Here is a 25,145-nt window from a genome sequence, read left to right as displayed (position 1 = left end):
ATGTCGTAAATGGAGCATTACGAGAAATCACTCTGCTGAACAGAAATAGTACATCTGCTCCCAGTCCCTGCACTTTATCAGGATCCCTTTGTTAATTACCAGGAGAATTAGCATTCAACCTGACAAATGGGTCTAAGTAAAAAAAAAAATAATCCTTGGAATTACACAGGATTTAAATTCTATAATTCTCTCTTTCATGATATTCTTTCAGAATATATCCTGTGAGATTAGTGCCATGTTCTGTTCTGACAATATGAACATTCTGTTTTTATTTCTATAACAGAATGTTCAACCTAGAATGACAATACAAATCCTTGGGAAGTCATATAAGAGTCTGATCTTCTGAAATGGACTATTAGTTTGACATTTCAAAATCTGATTGAAAATCCCTCAATATGGAGTCACCAACTTCTTTTATTAATCTGGTCTTGTACTTGCAAACATATTTATCTTGCAAACAATTTAAATAGATCTTCTTTACTCCCTCCATAAAAACAGTATAACACCTGCTCTTTATAAATTACTTACATTTTTATATAAATAAGTATACAATCATATTTTTGTGTATATATTATGTGTGTGTATGTACATACATGTATTTGCAATTTGATTATGTTTACTAAACAAAATATTTTTAACATGTTTTCATTCCCATTTAAATAGATACACCTCATTCATGTTATGTTGTGAGGTGCTATATATGGGTCTACCATGGTTTATTTAGCCAATTACTTGCTAATACTTGAGTTGATTCCATTTACTTGATTTCACCATTACAGACAATAGGTAATGTGTATCAGTGACAATGTATCTATGAATCAAGTGAACTTAGTCATTGAAGGTACATGATTAGTCCCTTTATTTTCTGACTTCTAGTAGCACTAAATATTCATCTCTGTGACAGTATTTAATGCATTATATTGAAATCATTTATGCATGTATCTGCCAGCCTACTCCACTAGAACATGACTTGTTCCCCCTTTCAATTCTTAGACCAGTGGTGACCAAACACAGTGTCTCACCAAAAAAAAAAAAAAAAAAAAAAAAGTCAAGTTTCCTGGTTTTCCTTGTCATCAAACAAGGAAAAAACAAACTCAGTATTCGTTAATCCAATGCTTTTTCTACACATCCTCTGTAACTTTCTGAAGACTTACTATAAACTGTTTCCTTTTAATATAAAAGAATCTAATGATTAGAGTAATTTGAAATTATGGTGACTTAATTGAGAGTGTGAAACAATCCATTAAGTGCAATTTTTAAAAGGATTTATGTTTCTCACTGTTCATAGGCATACTGCATTTTTCAAAAAGGCTCATTTTTACAACTGAGGATATCATTAATAATATCACTAATGGCACACATGTGTACCCTATTATAGATCTTCATATACTACGATTAATAGTGAGATTTATTCACAGTTTTGATCCCTGATTTTTTTATACTTGTATTTAGGTCTCAACACTTTTCATTTGTGCTGCCTAACTTCAAAATTGCTGAGAACACAAAGGTGAATTAACATCTCTGAGATGTTAAGAGCTAACATCTCGTCTTGTGTAGGACAGCTTCTTAGTGAGTGGTTTTGGAATTATGAATGAATTCATGAATGGACAAAAACATAGGGGTCAAAGATAAAGCTAGATTTCTGGTTTGTGTAACTGGCTGTACTAAGAAACCATGGACATTACAGAGTACCCATAAAAAAGTGTTCTTAATGTTGTGAATGGTTGTTGCTTTGGTTTTATTTTCTTTGTTTTGTTTTTAGCTCAAAAACTATTTTTCGCCCTTTCATCTCATCCTTCTCCAGGAAGAATTCACACAAGTGCTAAAACCCCTTTTATCCAAAGCTGTATTTCCCAGAGGAAGAGCAATGACCCAGAGTATAAAAGGCTTGATATGGGAGTGATACCACTCAAATGTGCTGCAGTGAGGTGGCAGGGCAGAAATATCACACCTGGTGGATGTGGATTCAGTACCAGGAGGATACCCTGGAGATGGCAGCATGAACAAGTACAAGGTACGTTGAGATACAGGCAGCAGCTGTAACTCGAGCTCAACCACGTTGAAGGAAACATGAAACTGGGGCAATCCACCAGGTAAAGAGGACTACAAGGGCAGCTGGCTCAGGGCAAACAGAAGCATATGCGCAGAGAGCCCGCCCAGAGTGGATTCCAGGGACACCTGTATGCAGCACAGCAAGTTAAGGCAACTGGGGAAGTAATTTATGCTCTGTAGCAGTTGGTGCCATATTTTACTCAAATGAATGTGTGAATTTTAACTTCAGACACTCTTAAAATAGATTCTCTGTTTTTTTGTTGTTTTTTTTTTCTTTTTTTGGCAGGGGGTAGTTTGGGGGAGCTTTTTTTAGGGGTGGGTGTTGTCTTGGGCTATTTCTATCTCATACTTGGAAGATTCGTATGTTAAAAGTTTTCCCAAAAGTACAATTATTTACATAACTATGAGCTGAAAATGTATTTTGAAGGTCATTTAGTCCAGGCCTCTGATCAGAAGAAGGGACATCTTAAACAATTTAAGAGCAGCAGTTGTCTGTCTAAGCTATTGTTAAGGATCTCCAGGAATAGAAATTTGCCCACCACTTCCGCTGGCCTGTTCTCACAGTTATACTAGAATTACAAGCAAATGTTGTTTACTCTTTCCTTGGGCCTACCTCAACACAATCTGGTTCAAATCCATTTCCATTGGTTAGCGCTCTGTGGACCAGGCAACCACTGTTCATTTTTCTTAGTCCAAATTCTTTTTTCTGTTTGTCAGCTCATATTTTTCTGGCCTACTTTTCTGGCTTAAAAATGCAATGCTATCAAGACTCTTCCCTTTACACAATCCTGGACTGCCAGATCTACAGACACTAATGACAGAGACCTTTTTTTTTAACCACCAGGTAACAACAACCTACCAAGGATTTTATGAAGCCCTTGCCAATGCCATGTCCAAGGTATAAAAGGAAATTAGCAAGTCAGACAGAAGGGAGAGGAACGGTTAGAGAGTCCATGAAAGTGCAACAATGCTAACGAACATATCAAGAGGACTGCAATACATTTTGGGAACTAACCTTTGGGAGAGTATTAGTGAATCGGAGCAATAGTGAGTAAAATAAATAAAGCAGGCAGTTACTAGGAGAAGGAGGCTGAATGTCAGACCAGTTTCACAGAAGGGAGATCTGAAATGTTTTAGTTCAGTGAAAACAGTACTCTTTCTCTTAGGCAGATTAAGATAACTCAAGGAGATACTGACGATGTGAATTTTATTTGCACTGAGGACATAACAAGAATAAATTAATGTCAGCAGAGAAAGGATTTTCATTAAATTTAAGGAAGAAATTCTGCCCAGAAATAGTTATTAAACACTTAAATGGAATACTAAGAGAGGGGGAGAAAAATAAATATGAAATTGTATTAGCTTATACAGGCATCTTTTAAACACAGGGGAGATTCTTACACGTGAAAGAGTGTACAGAGGATACACAGTCATTATTTTAATATTAAAAAAGAAGGAATTACAAGTTCAGGGCATAGCCTCAGGAGTCATGCAGGCTTGGTTAGAATACCAGCTTTGCAAATTCCTAGTGGGCCTCAGTTTTCACATCTTTAAAATGGAGAAAATAGCACCTACCTTGTAGGTTTGTGGGGACAATTAAATGAATTAATATGTGTAAAGAACTTAAAATAGTGTCTGACACAGAGTATGAGTTATGTACAATTTTGCTATTGTTGTTGTTCTTATTGGTATTAGTAGGAAGAAGCCCAATGACGCATTGCCAAAGACAAAGAATGATTATAGTTTCTACGACTGAATTGTAGACAATAATATGTTTATCCTTGTCTTCTTCTTCCCCCTATGCTTGCCTTCAGCTCAATACCAGGACTAGAAGCCAAGAAATGTATATTCTTGTTCTCTCCTCCACTAACCAGATATGCGATTTTTTGTATTTTAAGTCACCAGCTCTCAATGTTCTGGTTGTTTCAAATTCTGTTAGTTCTCCACTCTCTCTCAACTAACCTTTTTTTCCAACACTCCTTTTTCCCCAATCATCTTCTTTTTTCCTATCTCCTGTTCCTCTTTCTCAGTCTTCTGTCTCATTTTCTCAATTATCACACATCCCAAGCTTCACAGCTTCCCTGAGGCCTCATCATCCTTCCACCCTTCATCTCTTATGGGCAGAAGACACGCCAAGATTATACATCTGGCCCCAAAAATCTATATTGCCTCTGTTTCAGGATGAAACACATTTTCTGTGTCATGCAAACAGGGACTTTGTCCAGGATGAATAATGTCCTGAGTCTGGGGGAGGGAGAGGCACCCATCACTTTTCTTTATTTCCAGTGACCTCTGGGAAAGGGGACAGCTCTCGCTAACAGTCAGAGAGGGTCACCATCCCCAGATGAAGAATTATTCTAATTCATGAAGCTCTACCTCTGCCTGTACTTTGATGAAGGAAGTCAAGGTAGAGAGCTGAAGAAGAAGAAACAGTGGATACAATTCATGGAAAAAAAAAAAAAAAACTTTAAATGTTATTTGAGTCAAAAAAATATAAATTGTGGTAGAAAAAAATCATATTGTTTTAACTCAACCATTCTAATCTGAACAAAGGTGTAAAAGGCCAGAGGAAGAGAGAACTAATGATGCATATACCAAAAAAATTCCCATATAATGATAGAAACTGACCAACGAGGCATGTTCTGAAACTTATAAATGCCTCATTTAAATATTAAAAACAAAATTTTGTATAGATTCCCTACCTACTCTGGTAAAAGAGGTTTGGGGGCTATTACTGACTTTTTAAAAAACTGGCTGGCAGTTTCAAAATATTCCTGTGGTGGTCTTAGCTTATACTGAACTCACTGGGAGCTCAGTAAGTTTAACCTCCTGGTTTTCTTATGTATGAAAGTTTTAAAGAAGTCATTATTAATATTAGCTTAACTTTTTTCACCTTTTTGAACATAACTGTGGCTCATTCCAAAAGATAGTTAAATAATAACTATTATTATTTTATAATAATAAAGTTTCATCAAAGTAACTTACTCTTGGTAACTGTCAGAGAAATCTTAGAGCAAAACAATACATTTAGTCTTTCATACAACCCCCAGGTACAGTTGGGATGTTGTTAATCAATAGTATGAAAATGCTACTTTGCAAAAACCTCAAAATCTCTTAACACTATGCCTGATCACAGAAAGTCATTTGTCATACTTTAAGGATACATTTTTTTGGTTTCTAAGGTCTTGTATAGAAAAAATACATATATAGGCTATTTTAAACCATAAAGACATTTTAATGATATGTTTAACCGATATATATTTTTGAGGATTTTAATATGATTTCTAAGACTTTTAAATAATATCCTTCTCTGTTTATATTATGTAATTTTCTTGTACACGTCATATTTTTGTGTATATCTCTGTTTATATGCATATACACAGACATACATTTATGTATCAAAAACAAATTTCTCATTATTTTAAAATCTCAATACTTTATTTAACAGAAAGTTGGCCCAATTTTTAAAATAGGGGTTCATAAATGTATCCTCCTACACATGTAATTGTGCATTTGGGTCATGAAATGCAATATATAACTTCCTATTTTTACAATGTTTTCAACTGGATAAATTAAACATTTAGTACCTTAAACATCACATATAGTAACTTTAAATAAATAACTACATTATTTGCAGAAGAAAATCAATTTTGCACTCAAGACGAAGAGCTTAAGCTGGAAGGTAGTGTCTTCCATATGGCAGCTATAGTTATATGCTGCCATGCCAGCTACTTCCCTAAGGAGACTCCAGGCATGCTTAATTATAGAGAGACATCATTACTTAGAAGAAAAACCTGAGTCTTTAATTTCCTTGCCTCTGCTGGACTGGGGCGGTTCATTCTGCTGAATCCAGCAACGTCTGAGTAACACCTAAGCTTAGCTGGTTCCACATACAAGGCCAGGTATTGTGAGGTCACAAACCACAGTAACTCCTAAGCTGTGATCAGTGCTGCTTCTGTTATGGATTGCCATCCATACAGAATTCATTATGTCTATAATTAAACACAGAAAGCCCCTCCTGATGTTAGGATGCTAGTGAGGCAACTGTTCTCTTGGCAGCACCTCTTGTAACTTTTAGACCACCAGATCCCTCCTGGGAACCGACCTGAGAAAATGCTATTTGAAGTAGCACTTGTTCCCATCATGTGGCATCAATGTATTTCTAATTACAGTCCAGATAGTTTTGAGCACAAGTAACTAGACAAGAGTCCAGATCAGCACTTCATCTTACCAGGTCAGTCTTACTTCCCTCCCACTTCTTTCCAATAATAGTTTCTCATATATACCAGAAATAGCATAGATAATATATCTTTCTAACTCTAAGAAGTACTCCCAAGTTCAAATTTAGGCAATGTGTTGGGAAGCCAAACTCACTTGTGCAAAAAGAGACACTATTTTCTCATTATGTAATTTCAGTTAAGTATGCCCAGCGTACCATCATCTATATCTTCAGCAGAACCATGTTCTGACTCAGCAACTCTCACAAAGGGTCTGCTTAGGGAACCGGCCTAGGTCTTTACATTTGTGCTGAATCACCATGGACTTTGATATTTTCAATAATTTTATCTCCTAGAATCTGAAATAGATGAAAATTGTGTTGCTTGTTTTCTGAAAACTATATATTTTCATTCAAAAGATCAAGAATTAGTTGTAATATTCTTTAGATGCAATATACCGGGGCTTTACTTCTGGTTACATTAGAGTAGAATCAACCTATTAAGCAGAATATGAATAGAAGGCCAACAAAAGAAGCAAATAAGCAAGCATTATAGAAACAAAGTGTGATGAATCCTGACAAGCTAATCCATTTCTTTACTATCACGACATTAGGAAATGGCACTGAATGTAAGGGTCTGCCACAATCCTCAATTCTGAAGGCGTTATAATAAATCGGCCATTCAAATTAGCACCAAGTTAACAACTAGTGAATACATTTTCAGCAGCCATTACCTGCCTGTTAAAACACACAGGTTTTGTCATATAATGGACAGCGTTGCCTGCTGGGGCAACAGACACACCTGGGCTCAAATTTCATCTCTGCCATCGAGCTATGGAACTTTTGGCAAGTTAGCTTTTCTAATACATACATAGTTTTAACATTTGTAAAAGGGGAATTTTATAAAACCTATCAAGTACGATGTTGCAGGAATAAGTGAGGTAAAACAGATAAAGTATACTATGTATACTTTGTATACAATGCCTTTCACTCAGTAAACACTAAATAGTAAGTATAATAAATGTGATTCTAAACAGAATGATGTTAAATTGTATTCACATTCAAGAAGTGCTTATGGCACCGTTAAAGTAGGGGTGCCTAGTGCATCTTTTGAAACAATTTGATGCCTAATATTTTGGGGGGGAAATCATGTATATTTGTAGATTTAGACAGTATAGTTGGGCTAGTGATTTTTTTTTTTCCAATATCCAATCACTCATTCAAATATTTGAGCTTTTACAACTTACTGATTACTAATTACCTAAAATACCAGCAGTTGAGTTGTTCTAATTAGAAAACATACATTGCTTGAATGTATTGGTAAGACTTTCACTCAACAGATGAAAATGTAAAATAAGAACCTACGTTTTATCTTCATTATAAAAGCACAAGAAATTGGAAACAAGTTCAAAGGTTGTAAGGTATTTAAAACAATACTCCCTCTCCTTTCTCTTAGATGTATTCATATATAAATACACTTGCTCCCTGAAATTTATGTTACAAATATTTGACTCTTTTGCTAAGATTTGTAAATATGGATTTACATTAAGGACCCCTTTGTAAGTAATTTTTTATACGTTTTCAGTGCATTAGTATTCATTGAGCAACATTCCTTTCACAATCTGAAGGATTTTTTTTTTTTCAGGTAGAGCTTATATACAGTAAAGTACATAAATCTTAAGTGTATAATACATGCATCTTTACAAATATATATGCCCATGTAACTACACCCAGATCATGCCAAAGGCTCCACTGTGTCCTCTTCTAATCAACACTACTAAAAGGTAACTTCTATTCTGACCTCTATCACCACAGATTAGTTGTGTCTGTTTTGAACTTCACATAAATAGAATCATGCAATACGTACTCATACAGCTGCTACCTTAAATTACTAATTTCATTTGTTTAGATTTCACACAGGAGGAACAAGGGGACCACTGCCCTCTTTATTCAGCTTGTCTATATGATGTGTCAATAGGTACTAAGAGAACCCCACCAAATCTTACACCTACTATTGAGTGTTAATGATCTAAAATTCATCTAAAATGACCTCAAAGTAGATTTACAGAACCAAGTTTAACATTTTCACTATTAACATTCACAAATCCTAGAGCCACTATGCTGCTGCCATTAGATATTTCTTCTAAATTTTCAAGCTTTTCTGAGAGTTCACATGTATCAGCTACTCACAAACACTCTTTGAGGTAGGTTAGCAGGGGTTCACAATCAGAAGTAGTCTGATGAGGTGTTTCTCAATTTGCAATCTTGGAAATTGAAATTAGGACATTAGCAGCTTTACTCTACTTTTAAAAGCAACTTAGAGGCAATGCCACACCTGGAATTTAGTTCTTCAGACCCCATGCCACATTCTGTTTACACACATTGTGGAAACGATAACACTGTAGGAAAAGAATCTGAGAGAGCATTGGACCCATTCGCATATTCAAGTGGGAATACATGGACTCCATGCTTAAGAGAGAAAACCAAAAAGCCGTGCAATTTCTGAAGAGCTCTAAAGCAACTAACAAAAAAACCTTTTTTTCCCAAAACTTAATTCAGACATTTTAAGACTTACTACTCAGCAAGGACCACACACACTTACCTATTCCTGCACTTCCAAGTAATAGAAAGGGACTGAGCCATAAAATTATAGAGAAGTACACAAGGAAAAAGTATAAGGGTTTTGCATAATACTGTGATGCATAATGAACTAAAATCTTTTGGAATGCAAAAATGATTTATTCTGAATTACGTCAAATTTACTTGTGCAATGTTTTGAAAGTACAGTGTGCGTGCGTAACAACTTCTAATAATAGGTTTATTATCTCCATAATAAAATAAAACCTGAATATCTTAATAAGGCCTAATTTTCAGTGTATATTTATAGGAGTTAACCCTACGAACGGTGTAGCCACCAACTGCTCACTGAGAAAGGGATATGGAATGTGGTTCCTGTTTTCAGAAACCAGTGTGGCTCAGGGTCCTAATACTCAGAATGCAGCTAAGAATAACAGAAATATTATACAGTACCTGTCCTTTTTGCAGTCTATCAGGGATTCCTTAAATGACCATTTAATTATCACACTTCATTTAATGCTATCCAAAACTGGAACATGATGTTACTAGCATATATGATTTTACACTAAAAATATAATCTGTTTATAACTATAAGAAATCTTTCTTGAGCTTTTTAAAGCTCAAGTATCCTAGCTTCTCTGCAACATACACGTAAATAACTTTAACTTATCAAAAAGCCTCAAAGACAAAATATAAATAGGATAGATCCATGAGATATCTATACCTATACATTAGGATAAATATAGTAAAAATCACTAAGTATAGGATTGGGATGGATAAAGGTATTAGTTTATATGGAAAGTGACAGTTTTTACAAATGCCTTTGTGTTAAAGGCTCACTTAATCATAATAAAAATTATCAAGTAGAATATGATGTTTTAAATATTTTGAATCACAACCAGACATGGTTAACATTAGAGCACAGCTGTGTGAAACAGAAATAGAGGCTCAATGTGTTTACTCTTTGCTTTTCTTTATAAGCTGAAACTTTTGGGCTAATCAAGCAAGCCTCATTATTACATTAGAATTCCTTTTAAATGAAAAAGAAAATGTTCCATATTTGAATTTTGCTTGACAGTAGCCCTAAAGAAAATAGTATCAGTAGAAGTAGTGGTGCTGATGGTAGTGGTGATAATAGTAACAAAAAAAGCAAGTGGGTACTTCAGAATATTTACTATGTGCCAGACACTGTTCTAAGAGCTTTACATGAAGTCACCTGCTTAATTTTGATAAGAGCCCTGTGAAGTAAGTACTATTATTATACCATTTTCACAGATGACAATATTGAGGAATAAAATTTGAGTGTGCCCACTTAAACCAGGCAGCATGGTCCCACAGTCTACATAATTCAACTGCATCTCAGAATAGTTAAAATCACACATTCAACCTCATCTGTGGCATTTTAGAATGGTAACTCAGTTTTGATTATTAGTTTATAATCAAGATAAGCTTATTGTGATAGATCATTGTTATGCTTTAAGAGCTTCCCAGAACATTTTATCTAAATCAAAATTATGAATTTATCCATTCCACTCAAAGCTTTCTCAGCACAGGTGATCCACCTTTTCCTCAGATGGTAGGCTTCAAACAAAACTGGCAAAATCTCTGAATCATTTTTCTCTAGTACCTACCTATATGGTAACTACTTACAATTTTTTAACCTTATGAAAATTATAAGTATCTATGTAGTATTTCCCTTTATTGTAGCTGTTAAAATATTGAAAGCCTAGAATCAATCAATCAATATATACTGTCAGAAGGAAGGCATGTTGAGCGAGGTACTTGGGGGTATAATAAAGTATGGCACTGCCCATGTGCTCCAGGAGCCTACAGATTCGATGGGGATATCTGAGAGAAACCACGTGATAATCCACATAAAGGGTTCAGACAACGCATTTTACAAGTAGAGCCACAGTGTTCCAAACAACAAGTGGCCTTAGAGTTCTATACATAACCAAGCTCACAAAGATTCTAACTTCCTTAGAGAAAGAATCTTTTCCTCTATGTCCCCTGGTTCAGTCTACAGTTTACAGTGTGTGCTTAACAAATGTTGTTGACTGACAGAAAATCATGCTTCCTCTTTATCTCTAGGCCCCTATCAATCTGGTCTCTACACTGTAGTCAGTGACATTTGTGAAATGTAAATTTGATAATGATACCCTCCTCCTTACCTTCCACACTAAACTCCCTCCATTGCTTTTTCATCATTTTACATTTCATCATTTTACAATAAAGATTAAAATCCTTGACATGGGCTAGAAGGCCCTACATGACCTGGCACTACTCCTCTGTCTAAGAGCTCCATACTCAAGGGCCTTCCCTCCGTTGTTTGAATGTGCCATGCCATCTCCTGCCCCAGGCTTCTGACCTAATATTTCTCCTCTGCCTTTACCTGGCTAATTCCTTCTCAACTCTCAGATTTTAGTTTAAATATCACCCCTAAGGAACAATTTTTTTTTATTAGGTCTGTTCACACTACTTTAAAGTTCTCAAAGTACCATATACCTGTCCTTCAAAATACATACCATCATTTAAAGTTTTCATGTATTTATTTTTTAATTACTGTGCCTCTGCAAAGAAATGTGAGGCTTCTACCTTCCTATTAAGGTAGGAACTATTTCTGAGAGCTTACTCACAATTGTATTGCTTGGGCCTATGATTCAGGCACATACAAAGCACTTAGTATTTGTTGAACAAAGAAAGGAATGAATGAATAAATGAGTGAGTGAATATGGCTGTCCGTCTGGCCACATCAGTAAAGTCATAGAAAGCAGAGGCTTTATTAAATGATATCTATCACACTGTCATGTTTAGTGATATTAAGCAATCAGCCATCATAAGCCATATGTGTTTCTGGCTACTTAAATAAAGGAATAAAATTGATACTCAGAGTCTAGTATGAAATTTTCATATAAGGGACCCTAAAATGCATAAAACCTGGACCTGGAAATCGTAAAACATATAACTTAAATTCTCACTGATCAGCGTTTTATTCTCATTTTTAACTGGGCAGCCATAGAATTCACTAATTCTTTTAAGCTGCTAAGAAATTATTAGTCTCCTTAAGTAGAAACTTATTAAATAACAATGGTCCCAGGGCACTTAGATGGGTATGATTCACTGAAAAAGCTATGCGCCCTATAAGCATCCATCATTCGGGAATGGTGACATTCTTGTATAGTGACGTCTGCGGCTGACTCTCAGGGACAAAACACGTAAGTTAGTTCTGTTCCATCAGCCATATATATATATTTTTTTCTTTTGAATAATCCCTGAATCTGAAAAAATATCAAACCTAATAAACTGGAAATCTTATTCAGCAGACATGATAAGTACAGGGCTTGAGAATAAGGGTGTTGGCGCTCTTACCCAGGCTCTGTTACTAAACTGATCATGACACATAACTGTCCTTGTGTTCTCTTTACATCACCACATAAATAAATAAATAAAACTTGCTAGGCCTGCCTGAACAAATAGAGCAAGGATGAACATGAGCTCATTAAATGAAAATATTCTAGAAATCCATAGATGTATAAGTTGTTTAAAGACATTCTAGAAAAAAAGAACATTCTTATTTTATTTTTAATAATTCTTACTGTATTTTGAATACAAAGGCAACTAAAATAATATTAGACTTTTTCATTAAGTTAAAAAAAATTATAGTTGGGACCAGATATAATTTGAATATTGTTTAATGTTTGCTGTTAATTTTTTTCCAAATTTTCCCTAATGAGTATGGATTTATTTGTTTTTAAATTATTATTATTTCTTTAATGTGGCAATCAGTGCAAATACTGGCTACAGGCAGGGCTTTGTTTATACTTCATCTGAATAGAAATCATCTATCCATAGCCATCAATACATGATTGGTGTTGGGAGAGGCAGCCATTCTCAATTAATTATTTAATAGTCACTTGACACACTTGAAACAGGGAAAATAAGCAAAATGGAGCCAATCCTTCTGGGGAGACCACTCTGCCTTTATCACTCCATCTCCCATTTCTGTGATAATCAAAGGAACCCAGCCTTTTGTTTTCCTTTCATGACTAGTGGTGATCTTTGCACTCTGTTTTCATTTCAAATTTTCAAAATGAATCAATGCTCCAGAACTATCCTGATGGATTTTCTTTTCTGGGCTGAATTACCTTATGCATCAGGTAGTATACTGTTCAATTATATATCTAATTCCAAATTCTTCATCTCATGGAAAGAGCTATCCACTTGCAAAATGCATTTCAGAGCTATCTAACTCTGCTTCTCTTCAAAATATTACTTCTGCCATGCTTTCTCCACTCTTAACTGTTCCTGATTATGCACATCCCTGGATTCCTACGTTAAAAATGCACAAAAAAATAAAAATTTTCATTTAAAACACCCTCCCACACAGAACAAGCTGTCATTGTGTCATATTTGTTTCCTAATTTAAGGAAGGAAGTTACATCTCATGTGTTCTTCGTTAAATTGCTGGCTCTGTATTTTAAAGTGGCACTGGGATACTTAGAGCAATTTGTCCCATAAAATAATGTCCATTTTTTTAATAATGTCCATTTTTAATTCATTTCTATTTATCAGTGCAGAGGTATGCAACTTCAAATTATACTATAGCAAACCATCAAATACAGCTATCTTATTCATGGTTTACAATTAAGTTAGATTTGGTAGAGAAAAAGTATGTACTGTTTTATTCTTGGAAAACATAACTATAAAGCCTGATGCTAAATCCATGGAAATTTACTGATCAACCTGAAGTGCAGTATAGGCCATGGAATACACAGTCTTCTATAATTACTTAAGACAAGATACATGAAAACAAAAACCTTCGTGAAGGCAGAAAGCAATGAAATAATGTTTTACTTTTTTTCCATTAGCCCATGAAGGCTACAGAACTCTCCTAATGACCAGATTTTTTTTTTCTTCCTAACTCCCTTTGCTGTTTAAACAATTACAAATTTTATCAAGTCTTCATTTCTCTTAAAGTCAGGTAAGAGAGGACTGCCAAGTCCAATAAGATTTACAAGGGCTAGTTCCCCTTAGCAGTGTCAGCAAAAAAAAAAAAAAAACAACAGAAGACATACAATAAAATACAACCATACATAGAGCTTTTGTCACTACAGCTTTCAAAATCAGATTTAACAATTCACCTTTTAAAAAAATCAGCCATAAATGCCATTTATCCGTGTGTTGATTGCTTTGATTTGACCCATAAGCTATCTACTTTAAACCTTGACATCCCAGCCACAGATCCATCCATATTTCTTCTTTTTCATATCACTTGGATTTTGTTCATAGGCTTTCCTGTGTCTATACAACAATATTTCTCCTTGGTCACTGTCGTGTAGCAACATTGGAGAAACACAGTAACGACTGAATTTTATGTATAAAGGGGAGAAAATAAAACTTATAGAGATATGAGTTTTTTAAATTCCACAGTTTCAATCCCTAAGAACAACAGGAATTACAGCTTGGCCTCCACTACTCAGGTAAATATCATTAGCTGAATATCCTTGGAAAATCTCTTGCAATCCTTCATCTGCAACCCCTGTTTATTAGCCTGAAGAAGCTTCCCAGTCCAGCAACATCTAAATTTCTGTACTATTTATCCTCCCAAGTCATCTGCTAATTGAAAAATATGCTATTTAATCTCTAACGTTTATAAAACACGAGCTGACCCCTCTCCCATTTCACGAAACCACAGAAACAATATAATTTTATTAAACTGACAAATGTTGGACTTGGACATAACCAAAGAAACTAACATTAATTCCAAGAACCCTCTTCCTTCTTTTCAAGGAAATCCTCACAAGCCCTCTCCCGCCCCACCACCTTTTCCCACAACCAGGAGCAAGCAGGTCGTATCACTTTTCTTGTAAAAAGCACAGCTGTGCTTATGAATCCTGTCTCCCTTGTCCTTTACCAATGAGTAACTACGTGGGGATGTTCAACCATGGTGAATCTCTCCTGGCTTCATTTTTCACCAAACGTGTGCCCCATCTTCTAGATGCTTATCTGCATCATACGGGGAAAATAGGTGTATTACAGACTTAGTGGTGGTAGAGGAAAAGCACAGCGTACGTTCGGGTGTGCCCCAGCTTGATTAAGATAGGGAGCGGCTGGGCAAAGAACCAGAGGAATGAAGAGGAGAGGTCATTCTCCCTGCCCCTTGAAAGGAAGTAGGGTTGGTAGAACGGGCTCCCGGGAGGAACTGAACCTGGAAATGGGGGCTGCTCAACCATGACGAGGATACCAAGGGAGGGGCTGTGAGAGGTGATAAGGCAGAAACACCCGAAACAGGTCTTCACCGGGACCCTATCTGAAACAGGCTCCAGAGAAGGAAGCCCCCATGCACGGGCCCGGGCCTACCTCGCCCTGCCTCCCCGCGCCCTGCCCAGGCCGAGGCCCCCGGGGCTCAGACGTCGTCGGGCCTTACCTTGGCTGCAGTCTTTGCCGCGGAAGCCGGTTCGCGAGCAGTCACACACCGCCTGGTCGTCCACTACGGAGCACACGCCTCCGTTGAGGCACACCCCGCCCTCGCCCTCCTCGCCAGCCTCGCACGGACTCCCGCCGCCGCTGTTAGGCGGCTCGTCGTCCAGCTTCACCTCGCCGCTGTCCACCGGCAGAGCCTGCGAGGAGTTGACCCGCACGTCGCGAATCCACCCTTTGAAGGGCTCTCGCTCCCGCACGGAGGCCAGCGTGAGCTTGAGCGCCGCGGCGCGCAGTTCCGGGGGCAGCCCCCCGACGAAGAGGCCGCTGAACACCGTCATGTCCCGGCGCTTGGACTTGACCTCCACCCACTTGGCCTCCACCTGGTCGATGAAGAGCGTGGTGTTGCGGAACTGACGTCGGATACGCACGCTGTGCCACGCGCCGTCGTTAACCGGGGTGTCGGCCAGGAGCGTGGCGGGCTCGGCGCAAAAGATGGAGAAGCTGAGCTGCAGGCGGCCGCCGCGCGTCAGGATGAGCTCCAGGAAGTCGCAAAAGCCCTCATCGTCGAAGTAGAGCACTAGGCCCCGGGCGCTGCGCGTCTTGAGCTGGAAGCTCATCTCGCTCTCGCAGCAGGCGTTCCACTTGGGGAAGCGCGTCCACTGGCCCTCAGCGCCCGGGAACTCCAGCCCGCTGCCGAGCTCTGCCCAGCAGCCCAGGAGCAGCAGCGAGAGGCACACGAGAAAGCAGCCCCCGCGCTGGAGAAGCGCCGTCCCCATGCTCGGAGCTGGGGTGCGGCGGGGGGGTGCCGGGGCCGACAGGGTCAAAATGGTCCTGGACACCGTGATGCAGAAATAGGGATCCGGAAATAAGTCGGGTAAGGGGAGGGGCAGGAGTGGGAGGGATGCACCCTCCTTTATCTAGCTCTTTTTTTCTTCTTCTTCTTCCAGCAACCCCTCCCTCTCTCCCTATAGTCCCCTCCCAACTGGAAAACGTAGACCCCAGTAGTACAGGGCAGCCACAGAACTTCCAGACCAAAGGGAGGATACACTTTGGAAGCAACGCTCTGGAAAAGGTGTCAACAGAACGTCAAGGGCAATCACGCATCCATTTATCGGTGGTGTCAACAGATGCTTCACTCTTCAAATACCATCATCTGCCAGGTACCATCAGTGGTACCAGGCAAAAGGGAAGCAGTTCGAGTCACACTTTCCAGGCAATTACAAGAAGCCAGCAATGAACCAGGGTCCTTGAATGCTTGGTAATGCCTCAAGTGTTTCTCCTCCAGATGTAGTGTCCCAAACCAGAAGGGAGAAAGGGGCCCCTTGCCTCTTTAAGGCACCACTTATCAACCCCAGAGGAGCTTCAAAGGCCTGCTTCTTCTGTCATATCATGGACTTCCAGTACCACTGTAGCCAAAGCAGAATTCCTTGCACACGGCGGCCTCACAGGCTGGGTTTACTTCTCTTTGTCCCTCCCCAACAGTAGGGTTCAAACACAGATGCTGTGAAATAGCCAGAAGCTGTTAGCTGTGGAAATCACAACAGCTCCTCTTCTTTCCTCTCCACCTCTGCAAGGCCAAGCTAAGATGCCAGCATATCAATTGGTTGTGTGTCGGTGATGCATTTTGATTTTATTTTGTCTTTTTATAAGGACCCAGAAATCTGCAGAGAATGAAAATAAAAATTAAGTTCTAAAGTCTGTTAGAGTATCATATAATCATTATTCAGCCCAGAAACCAGGTATATAACTAGTGCTGTTAGGAAGTCAGAGTTAACCTTATTGGAAGGAGCTTATTTGTCCTGATCTACAAGTAAGAACTAATGTCTCCTAATAATTAATATCACACTCTTACAATCAGCCATTACACCCTTGTAGTTTATTATAACTGTTAATAGGTAACCCTCCCAGGTTTGTATAGAGATTCGGTTAATGTTGTCTTTTACTATATCTGAGAAAGTTTAATTTTTAAAATATAGGAGAAGGAGAGGGAAAAAAAAGGCTCTGTTAGGGATTTCTGCTTGTATTGTGCACTGGTTACATGGACAATAAAAATACAACCTATTTAAATCTCAGTTAATAGCTGATTTTACAACAGGCAGAGCACATCAAAATGTTGACTGGAAGCTGCCAGCATGGATTTGTATAGCATTTCTACCATTTTATTTTTCTCAGAGAGAGAAGGAATATTGATAGTTTCTTGGGCATCTCTCTTCAATTTCAACCAAGTATTTTCTTCCTTTTTATTAAAGGAATAATCCGTTATAGGAGAAAACTTCCCACTGGAGTCAGATGTCTATTTTTAGCAGCATTTGTGTCTCAGCTGCCATAATATTAACTCCTCTAAAGATGGGTGAAGTATTTAATATTTTGCCTAACAGTGTAGTGATCTTAACTCCTCTTCAAGTCCTTACTGGCTGTCAGCTCTTAGAATTTGTGTGGTTAAAACAGCAGCTGGCATGTGTGTCACCTTAGCTGCTGTGGTTCCAGGATGCTCGAATTTAAAATCATATCTTTGAATTACTCACGGTACTATTAAATCACCTCTCTTTATTCAACTCTAACCTGACAGGTTCTTGTAAGGTATAGAAATCATAAATAGTGAATTGTTTTTAAGGCTTTTTTTTTTTTTACCAAAAAATTACTCTCACATTTTGACAAAAAACAATCACAAATGTGTCATCTGGTCATGTCAAGAAAACACATGTATTTCCCTCACCACTTCCCACTATCTCCTCCCACCACATACACACACACACACACACACACACACACGCACGCACACACAAACCAATTTATTGCCTAGACACAGAAGCTCACTATCCAATTAACACTTTTTTTTTTCCTACAAGCTGAAACTAGCAGTAATTTATGGCACTGCATTGTGCTGCTGCTCCTCCATGGAGGGAGCTGAGAGCATTTCTCTTCAGTACAGAGCAATCCCTACAGGTGTCAGCTGAGAGCCACCAAGCTAGGGGATCCCACTTCAAGTTCCTCCCCAGATGAAATTGATGACTGGTTCTCTCTCTTTCAACACACACACAACACACTACACACACACACACACACACACACACACTGCCCACTAGCAAAGGGAAATAAAGATCTCAGTTGCTTATTTATTATGGCTGATACAGTCCACACCATCAGCAATCAGCAGCCATATCTTGTCTACTCCCATGCTAAGCCCAAAAAAAGTGCTCTTAAAAATCATTCTAAGATAGCATACTATTCAATATGCTTTCATTTTTTAACTGGACTCAGACATCTGAAATTTTCAGTCATTGTGAAATAAATCTGGAATTTCAAGATCAAGAGTAGTGTTTTGAAACCATCCACAAGCTCGTGTGTTAGAAAACCATTTTTTTTTGTAAGTCAGTTGGAGCCAATTATTTTATTAACTTATAGTACATAGATCACAAAACCTTTCATTACACCTCTCTCCTGCCCTCCTCCACTGATGCATACCTAGACAATTTTTTATGGAATGTAAGAGAAGGGGAAAAACATATATATTCTTACCACAGCGGAGGTCAACTGACTCTCCCAGTTCTTAGAGGAAGCTCATTGTGTGTGACAGAGTATCTGTATTTATATGGAGAAAAGGATTCTCTCTAGGTGCCCAGAAAACCTAGTGAGTTCACAAATTAGAGGATAAAATAAAAGGATCTGAAAAACAACCTCACTGCAGCCAAAGGAAGAAGCACTCTAATTCAGAAGCAGACTAACAGCCTCATTAATCTTTTCTTTCATTTCTAGAATCAAATTCATTCCCAAGCCACTGGAAGGATCGATATAGTATGGTCATCAGCTGCAGTTGCATTTATTTTAATATGTTTACGGTAACACACACCACACACACGCACTCCTTTCCATGCACCTTTCAATAAACCATAGTAAAGAACCTGAAATCTTTGAATTTTTAGAAGTGCCTATCTTTTCCCCCTGGCTTTTGCAAAGTCCCTCAATACCAATGCACACCCAAAATTCTCCCTGGCTTTCCCGCCCAGTCTCTAAGCTCCATCTCTAATACCAGTGCAGTGTCTTAGAGCCTGGAGTCAACTGCACAAATTAAGGCTAGGCACAGCATGGAGCTGATGGGGAAAGGAAAGAAAGATGTAGCTGTAGATGTATCTTATTGCTTTGGTTTCTAACTTGCCCATTTTCTTTTTTTGCTAATAAATCACTGCATTCAGTCTTTAAGTTACTACCCCAGTTCCACTGTCTCATCTTCTTACCATCTATTTAAAAAGCTTCATGCAAAACAACCAAGATCTATACTCCTCCACCCTCCCACCACCCATCCTTCCCTGTGCATTTGTGGCGGATGCTGGCTCGGTTACAATGGGGAAAGATATCCTTCTCGAGCTAGCCTCGCCCCATCCCCTCCCCCCAACACAAATTGAGCTTCTTTACCTGCCCGGTTATTCCCCCTTAGCTCGAGCCAGAGCTTGAGGCATGCATCGGTCAAAGCGAATTTCCTGAGGTCTGTGCAGAAGGCGACTGCTGCTGCCTTTTCAGAGGCGTCAGGCTTGAGCGTCTATCTCCAGGAGTGCGGGAGGGAAGAACAGGCAAAGGAGGGGAGTAGAAGGGGGAGGAGAGGGAAAGAGCTGGGAAGGAGGAGGCGGTCGTGGAGCCCGAGAAGGCTGGGTTACGTGACGCCGGGTGCTGTCCTTCCGAAAGAGAAGGGCGGAGCTGAGCTCTCCGCAGTACCATGGAGAGCGGCGGGCCGTCCTCAGACTGGGATACTGGTGGGCGCAGCCCTGGGGCGCAGCCCCGCCCGGTCGGGATGCTTCGCAGCGAGGTGTGCTTCTGCCTTTGCTTCGTCCCCTTGCTGTGGGAGCCCGCTCCTGGGGGCGGGGACCTAACGCAAGTGCTTCTAACTTGTCACCACCCACCCTCCCCCACGGGGTGGTGGTTGGGGGAGAGAGAGAGAGAGAGAGAGGAACCAGAGAGCCACGTAGCCTACTGAGCATGCCCAGGACCCTGCTAGACCCACGGAAAGCTGTGTGGAGATTCCACTTCTCCGGGGTTTAGTCGTGATTGGGAGAGGGTATCTGAGAGTGTTCCAGGGCCAAAAGGAAGGGGCCAAGGAGTCGGTGATTAAGATGAGCTCTGGCTTTACTTGCGCACTTAGATCTCCTGCTTGGAACCCTTGAAAAGCTACAGCTCTTCGCGGAATGCAGGGACAGGCAAGATTCACACAGTCGCTGGCATTCCCCCAGATCCACCGTCCCTGCCCCACCCCTTACTGTGGCCCTGGGCTGAGTGATCACTTCAGATTTTCACGATCTGCCTAAGCTGTGCCGAAAAGATGTGAAAGGGACCCATCTGTGCTCTTCCCTGGCCATGGGCATCCTGAGCTGAACCAACTTCTGTAGCTGTTTAACTCTTCCCTCTGTCTCCTTCTTTTTGGTAAAGCCTGGAGGAAGTGAAACTTGATGCAAGGCTCTAACCATATCACTGGGCATGCCTAGTAGGCATTGCTGAGTTTGATGACAAAGGAGTTAAATCTAAGGGAGCTTGCAGAATAGGTGGTAGAGAGGTCTGAAGTGTGTGGCTAAATTATAGTTTGAGTCCTATGGACATTTAAATTCCTAACCCTATTACATTCCTAGCCTGGGTTAGTTTTAGAGCAGAAAAAGCAGACATATTGATCTCAACATCACAAAACTAATAGCTTCAGCCTCAAATGCTATAAGGTAAGACTATCTTCTGCCTCTAGGCCCTATAAGGCAAAATGGTAAAAACTAGACAAATTCAGGAGTACTGAAATAATAATATACATTCCAAATGCAATATTCATTTCCTGCCAAAGAAACCAGAACTCATTCCTTTTGATAAACCTATTTCTACTTTCACTACTTTTGTAAAAGAGTCTAAATAACTTGGAGACAGGAACAAGTTTTATTATTTTTATTGGCTTCAGAAAGACACTGTGGTCAAGTAATTAAACATGTGGGAACTAGAATCAGGTTGTCTGGGCTTGAATTTCATCTCTGCCATTTATCAGCTATGACCTTGGGTAAGATGCTTAACCTTACAATGCCTCAGTCACCTCATCTGTTAAATTGGATATATTAGCAGCTCCCAATTCATCTGTTTGTTGTTGTGGAGATTAAATTAATAAACGGACATAAAATATTTTAGAATTGAGTGACTACTAGCTTATTTCTATTAATTCCAAGCCCATTCTGTTCTGTTTGACCCAATGGAAGTCACTTCTCTGAAATCCAGATTCCCTGACTGTGAAGTAGGGGTACTGGTGAGTACCAACTTATTTTACAGGATTACTTTGGGGATGTAATGAAATAATAACCATTAACGTTTTAAAAAACAAAAATGAAATTTTAAATAATGTAAAGCTAAGTCTCAGAAAAATACCTTATCTAAGGTTAACCAGTCATTACGTGAATTTGGATCACAAGAATACTCTACTTAATTCAGGGCCTTTATAAATTTTTCCTACTATTTGCCAACAGGTTCTAGAGCAAATAGCAGATAAGGTATGCCCCCATGTGTCTATTATAGAGGTAAAGCTTACTGAAAAGTAAGTAGAAGGGACAGTGAATTTTTAAGAATTGAATCTAGAAATGTTCCATGATGCCCTTAATATCTGTGTGTACATTCATCAGTGAATCTTATGGTGATAGCAGAAGATTTCTAGAGGCTCTCTTAAGAGTCAAACCCTGTCTTTTTTTTTTTTTTTTTTTTTTTGCGGTACGCAGGCCTCTCACTGTTGTGGTCTCTCCTGTTGCGGAGCACAGGCTCCAGACGCGCCGGCTCAGCGGCCGTGGCTCACAGGCCCAGCTGCTCCGTGGCATGTGGGATCTTCCCGGACCGGGGCACGAACCCGTGTCCCCTGCATCGGCAGGCGGACTCTCAACCACTGCACCACCAGAGAAGCCCTCAAACCCTGCCTTTTACCTGGACTCTTAAAACCCATTGATTGCCACCAGTGTATATGACCTGATTAACTATTTAGTTTCTTTAATTTTACGTTTGTGAATTTGGATCTTCAGTTGGGCCACAACGTTTCCATTGGATCATGGTTTTTCTTGGGGTGTCTTCTGTGGGTTTCTAATTCAAAGACATGTTACAATTCTTATTCTTCATGCATAAGTTTTAAAACAAAAAGTCCTCCGTGCCCACCCCGTACTCTCTCACACACACACACACACACACACACACACACACACACACACACAAATCTAAACTGAGGGACTAGATTATATGTTGCAGTAATCCCCTTTGCAGTTATCAGGTTTAAAGTAACTACTATCTAGTCTAAGAAACATGGACAGATATAGATCTCTTTATTTCAGTAAATATGCAGAGGGAAAACTATCAATATGTGTTTAGAATGGAAAAAATATCACAACATAATTTAGTGACAAAAGCTCTTTATTTTAAAGTATGACTTGCTGTGCTGTTTCTAAACAAATTGTTTCAACTCTCTGAGCACTAGTTTCCTCATCAGTAAAATGAGGATAAGGGCACCTCACTTTATAAGATCTGGTGAGGATAATGCCAATATCTAATTTTGAGTGTCTGCTCCATGTGAAGCAGTGCTCCAGTGCTTTACTTACATTAACTTAGTTTATCCCTCACAGGAACCCTATAAAATAGAGTCTAGGATTTCACTCATTTTACCAATGAGAAAAGTGAAGCACAGAGAGGTTAACCAAGACAGTCAAGGTCACACCTAGCAATATAAGAGCAAGGAAGGATTCAGACTCAAGACTGTGATCTTAAACACCTGCTACACTGTCTCTCATCAAATGATCAAATATGCCTAGCACACTTCTTGGCACAATGCAGATGCTAATAAATGTTAATTCCCCTTTTAAGAGTTTCATCAAGAGGAATTCAGGAAACTAAACGTCAACTTTGGAATGTGGTAATGTCTTTCCCTAATGACAAATACTATATGAAATATCTTAATGAAAACCGGTGAGGTGTTCTTAATATTACTATCATTATTTTTGTTTGTGGGTAAGATGTGAAAGGATTCCTACTGATATGAATTTGAGGCAATTTAACACTTGTCAGAAGAATCTAGTATTTTTTTTTTTTTTTTTTTAGGAAGTGGAAACTAGGATTAATTCCTCTGCAATGGACCTTAGGGCATCTACCAATTTTAGGCTACAGTAGTGTGTGAAGAATTATAACTCCTGTCCCTTGCTACTACTCAGAACAAATGAGATAATTGTGAAATCAAGGTGTTTATGATTATGTCTGATTGGGAGAATTTCTTACAACCCAAATATGGAAACATAAATAATATCTCATGCCATAAACTGGTTAACTTTTTGCAACAATGAAAATGGAAATGCATGATCATCATAAACAAATACATTTCCATAGGGTATTAAATATTAATGAGCATTCTAACTTGGAAACTTGCTCTACACTAAAAATAAATGAAACTAAGTGATAAGATTTTTTTGACTGAGAAATGAATACAGAGACACTCTGTGTTTATTACTGCAATCATAGCTTGTGCTTTAACATTAGGAAATCAGTGTAAACACCTACTTTCTCAATTAACATTAGGCAAAGTGGAGGCTTTGAGATACCCATGAATTCCAAGACTGATATCAATTTGGAAGGGAGTTTTAACTTTACAGATATGTGATTGAGAAGAAATGCATGGTAATAATGAAGGAATATATGAGTTGATATGTATTAAATAATTTTCCACTAAAGATGGTAGATAATTTAAAAGAGCAAGAAGATTTATCATTTTGAGGGATTTTCTATTTGCTGTGATTCAAGTGATCAAAATGAAGCCATTTTTTCTACTGAAATATGGTATCACTAGGGAGAGATTAAATTACATGATATTCTCAACTAAATTTCAGATTAATAGTGAATTCCTCTAACCAATTACAGTATCACTGTTGCATAACTGGAATGCTATTGTTTAGTTTACAACTTATTTATTTTAATAATATATACAATCCTTGTAACTTGGTTTGTGGTTAAATGTCTCTAGCTGGTTTCCTTTGTATGAACCGATATGAGTTTCTCATGAACAAAAGTTGATGAATAGTTCTTGAACATGCTGCTATGTAAACCTCATTTTCAACACAGCAACTAGAGGAATTTTTAAATGCAAGGAAATGCAATAAGTCTGGGTCTTTGGACTCAGCTATAGACTGGAACAAACATACTGGAACTTTCATGTAGAAAAATCCCAATAATTTCTCATGAAGTTTACTAAGTTACTTTCAGGAGAAATAAGCAAACTCAGCATGTTAAATACTTTTGTACTACTTGAAAAAATCTTCGGCATAGTAAAATTAGGCTACTTTCACATGAGTATATAATTTTTCAGTAATCAGAAGATAGACTGTGAATTTTTTAATGCTACAAATTATTTGAATAATGATAATTATTAAGGTATCAAGCTACAGTAGAGAAAGCACATGGATAGGTACTTGAGAATAGTAGTTAAGTTCTAATCAGTGCACCTGCTAGAGAGGTTTCAATGTGCGACCACTGCAGTGTGTTTGATGAGCAGTGTTCTTAAATCTAGGGCACCACTAACACCTGTGTATGTTCTGTCATGCCTACCCCCAAACTTCCTTCACCCCACAATAATGAAAAATCTTTCTGGAGAAGAATAGCAGCTACTAAACTAAGTTTGTGAGAAGCCCCTGCCTGGGGTGTTATTTCACTCACTGATTAGTTACATATTTGAGCCTGTCTTTGTTATCCCCTGTAGGAACTTAGTTCTCCTCCTGTCACCGAACTTTGTCTCTTTATTGCCCCTGCACCTACCCCCACCCCCACTTACAGTCAATCCCTTCCATTCCCAGCTGCTAGACTTCAGGAAAGGAATTTTCTCATTCATCAGAATCTAGCTTTACGCATA

The 25,145-nt window shown here is 38.7% G+C and overlaps 1 protein-coding gene across 18 annotated transcripts in view; it reads right to left on the bottom strand.

Annotated features, from left to right (window-relative positions):
* NRXN1 (neurexin 1) overlaps positions 1-16,059 on the bottom strand; it is a 1,121,172-nt gene extending 1,105,113 nt beyond the window's left edge. For 17 of the 18 annotated variants that reach the window (XM_060026625.1, XM_060026628.1, XM_060026631.1 and 14 more), the window contains exon 1: positions 15,273-16,044. In XM_060026625.1, coding sequence (XP_059882608.1) covers positions 15,273-16,044 — 772 coding nt within the window. Of the gene's footprint in view, positions 1-15,272 lie in introns of all 18 variants that reach the window. The other variant, XM_060026644.1, reaches the window with a different exon arrangement.
* Between the last annotated feature and the right edge of the window lie 9,086 nt (positions 16,060-25,145).

The sequence above is a fragment of the Delphinus delphis genome, chromosome 12 (genome assembly GCF_949987515.2).
Source record: "Delphinus delphis chromosome 12, mDelDel1.2, whole genome shotgun sequence".
Taxonomy (NCBI): Eukaryota; Metazoa; Chordata; class Mammalia; order Artiodactyla; family Delphinidae; genus Delphinus; species Delphinus delphis.
Note: the sequence above shows the minus strand (reverse complement) of the source record. Positions and strands in the feature narration are given on the sequence as shown.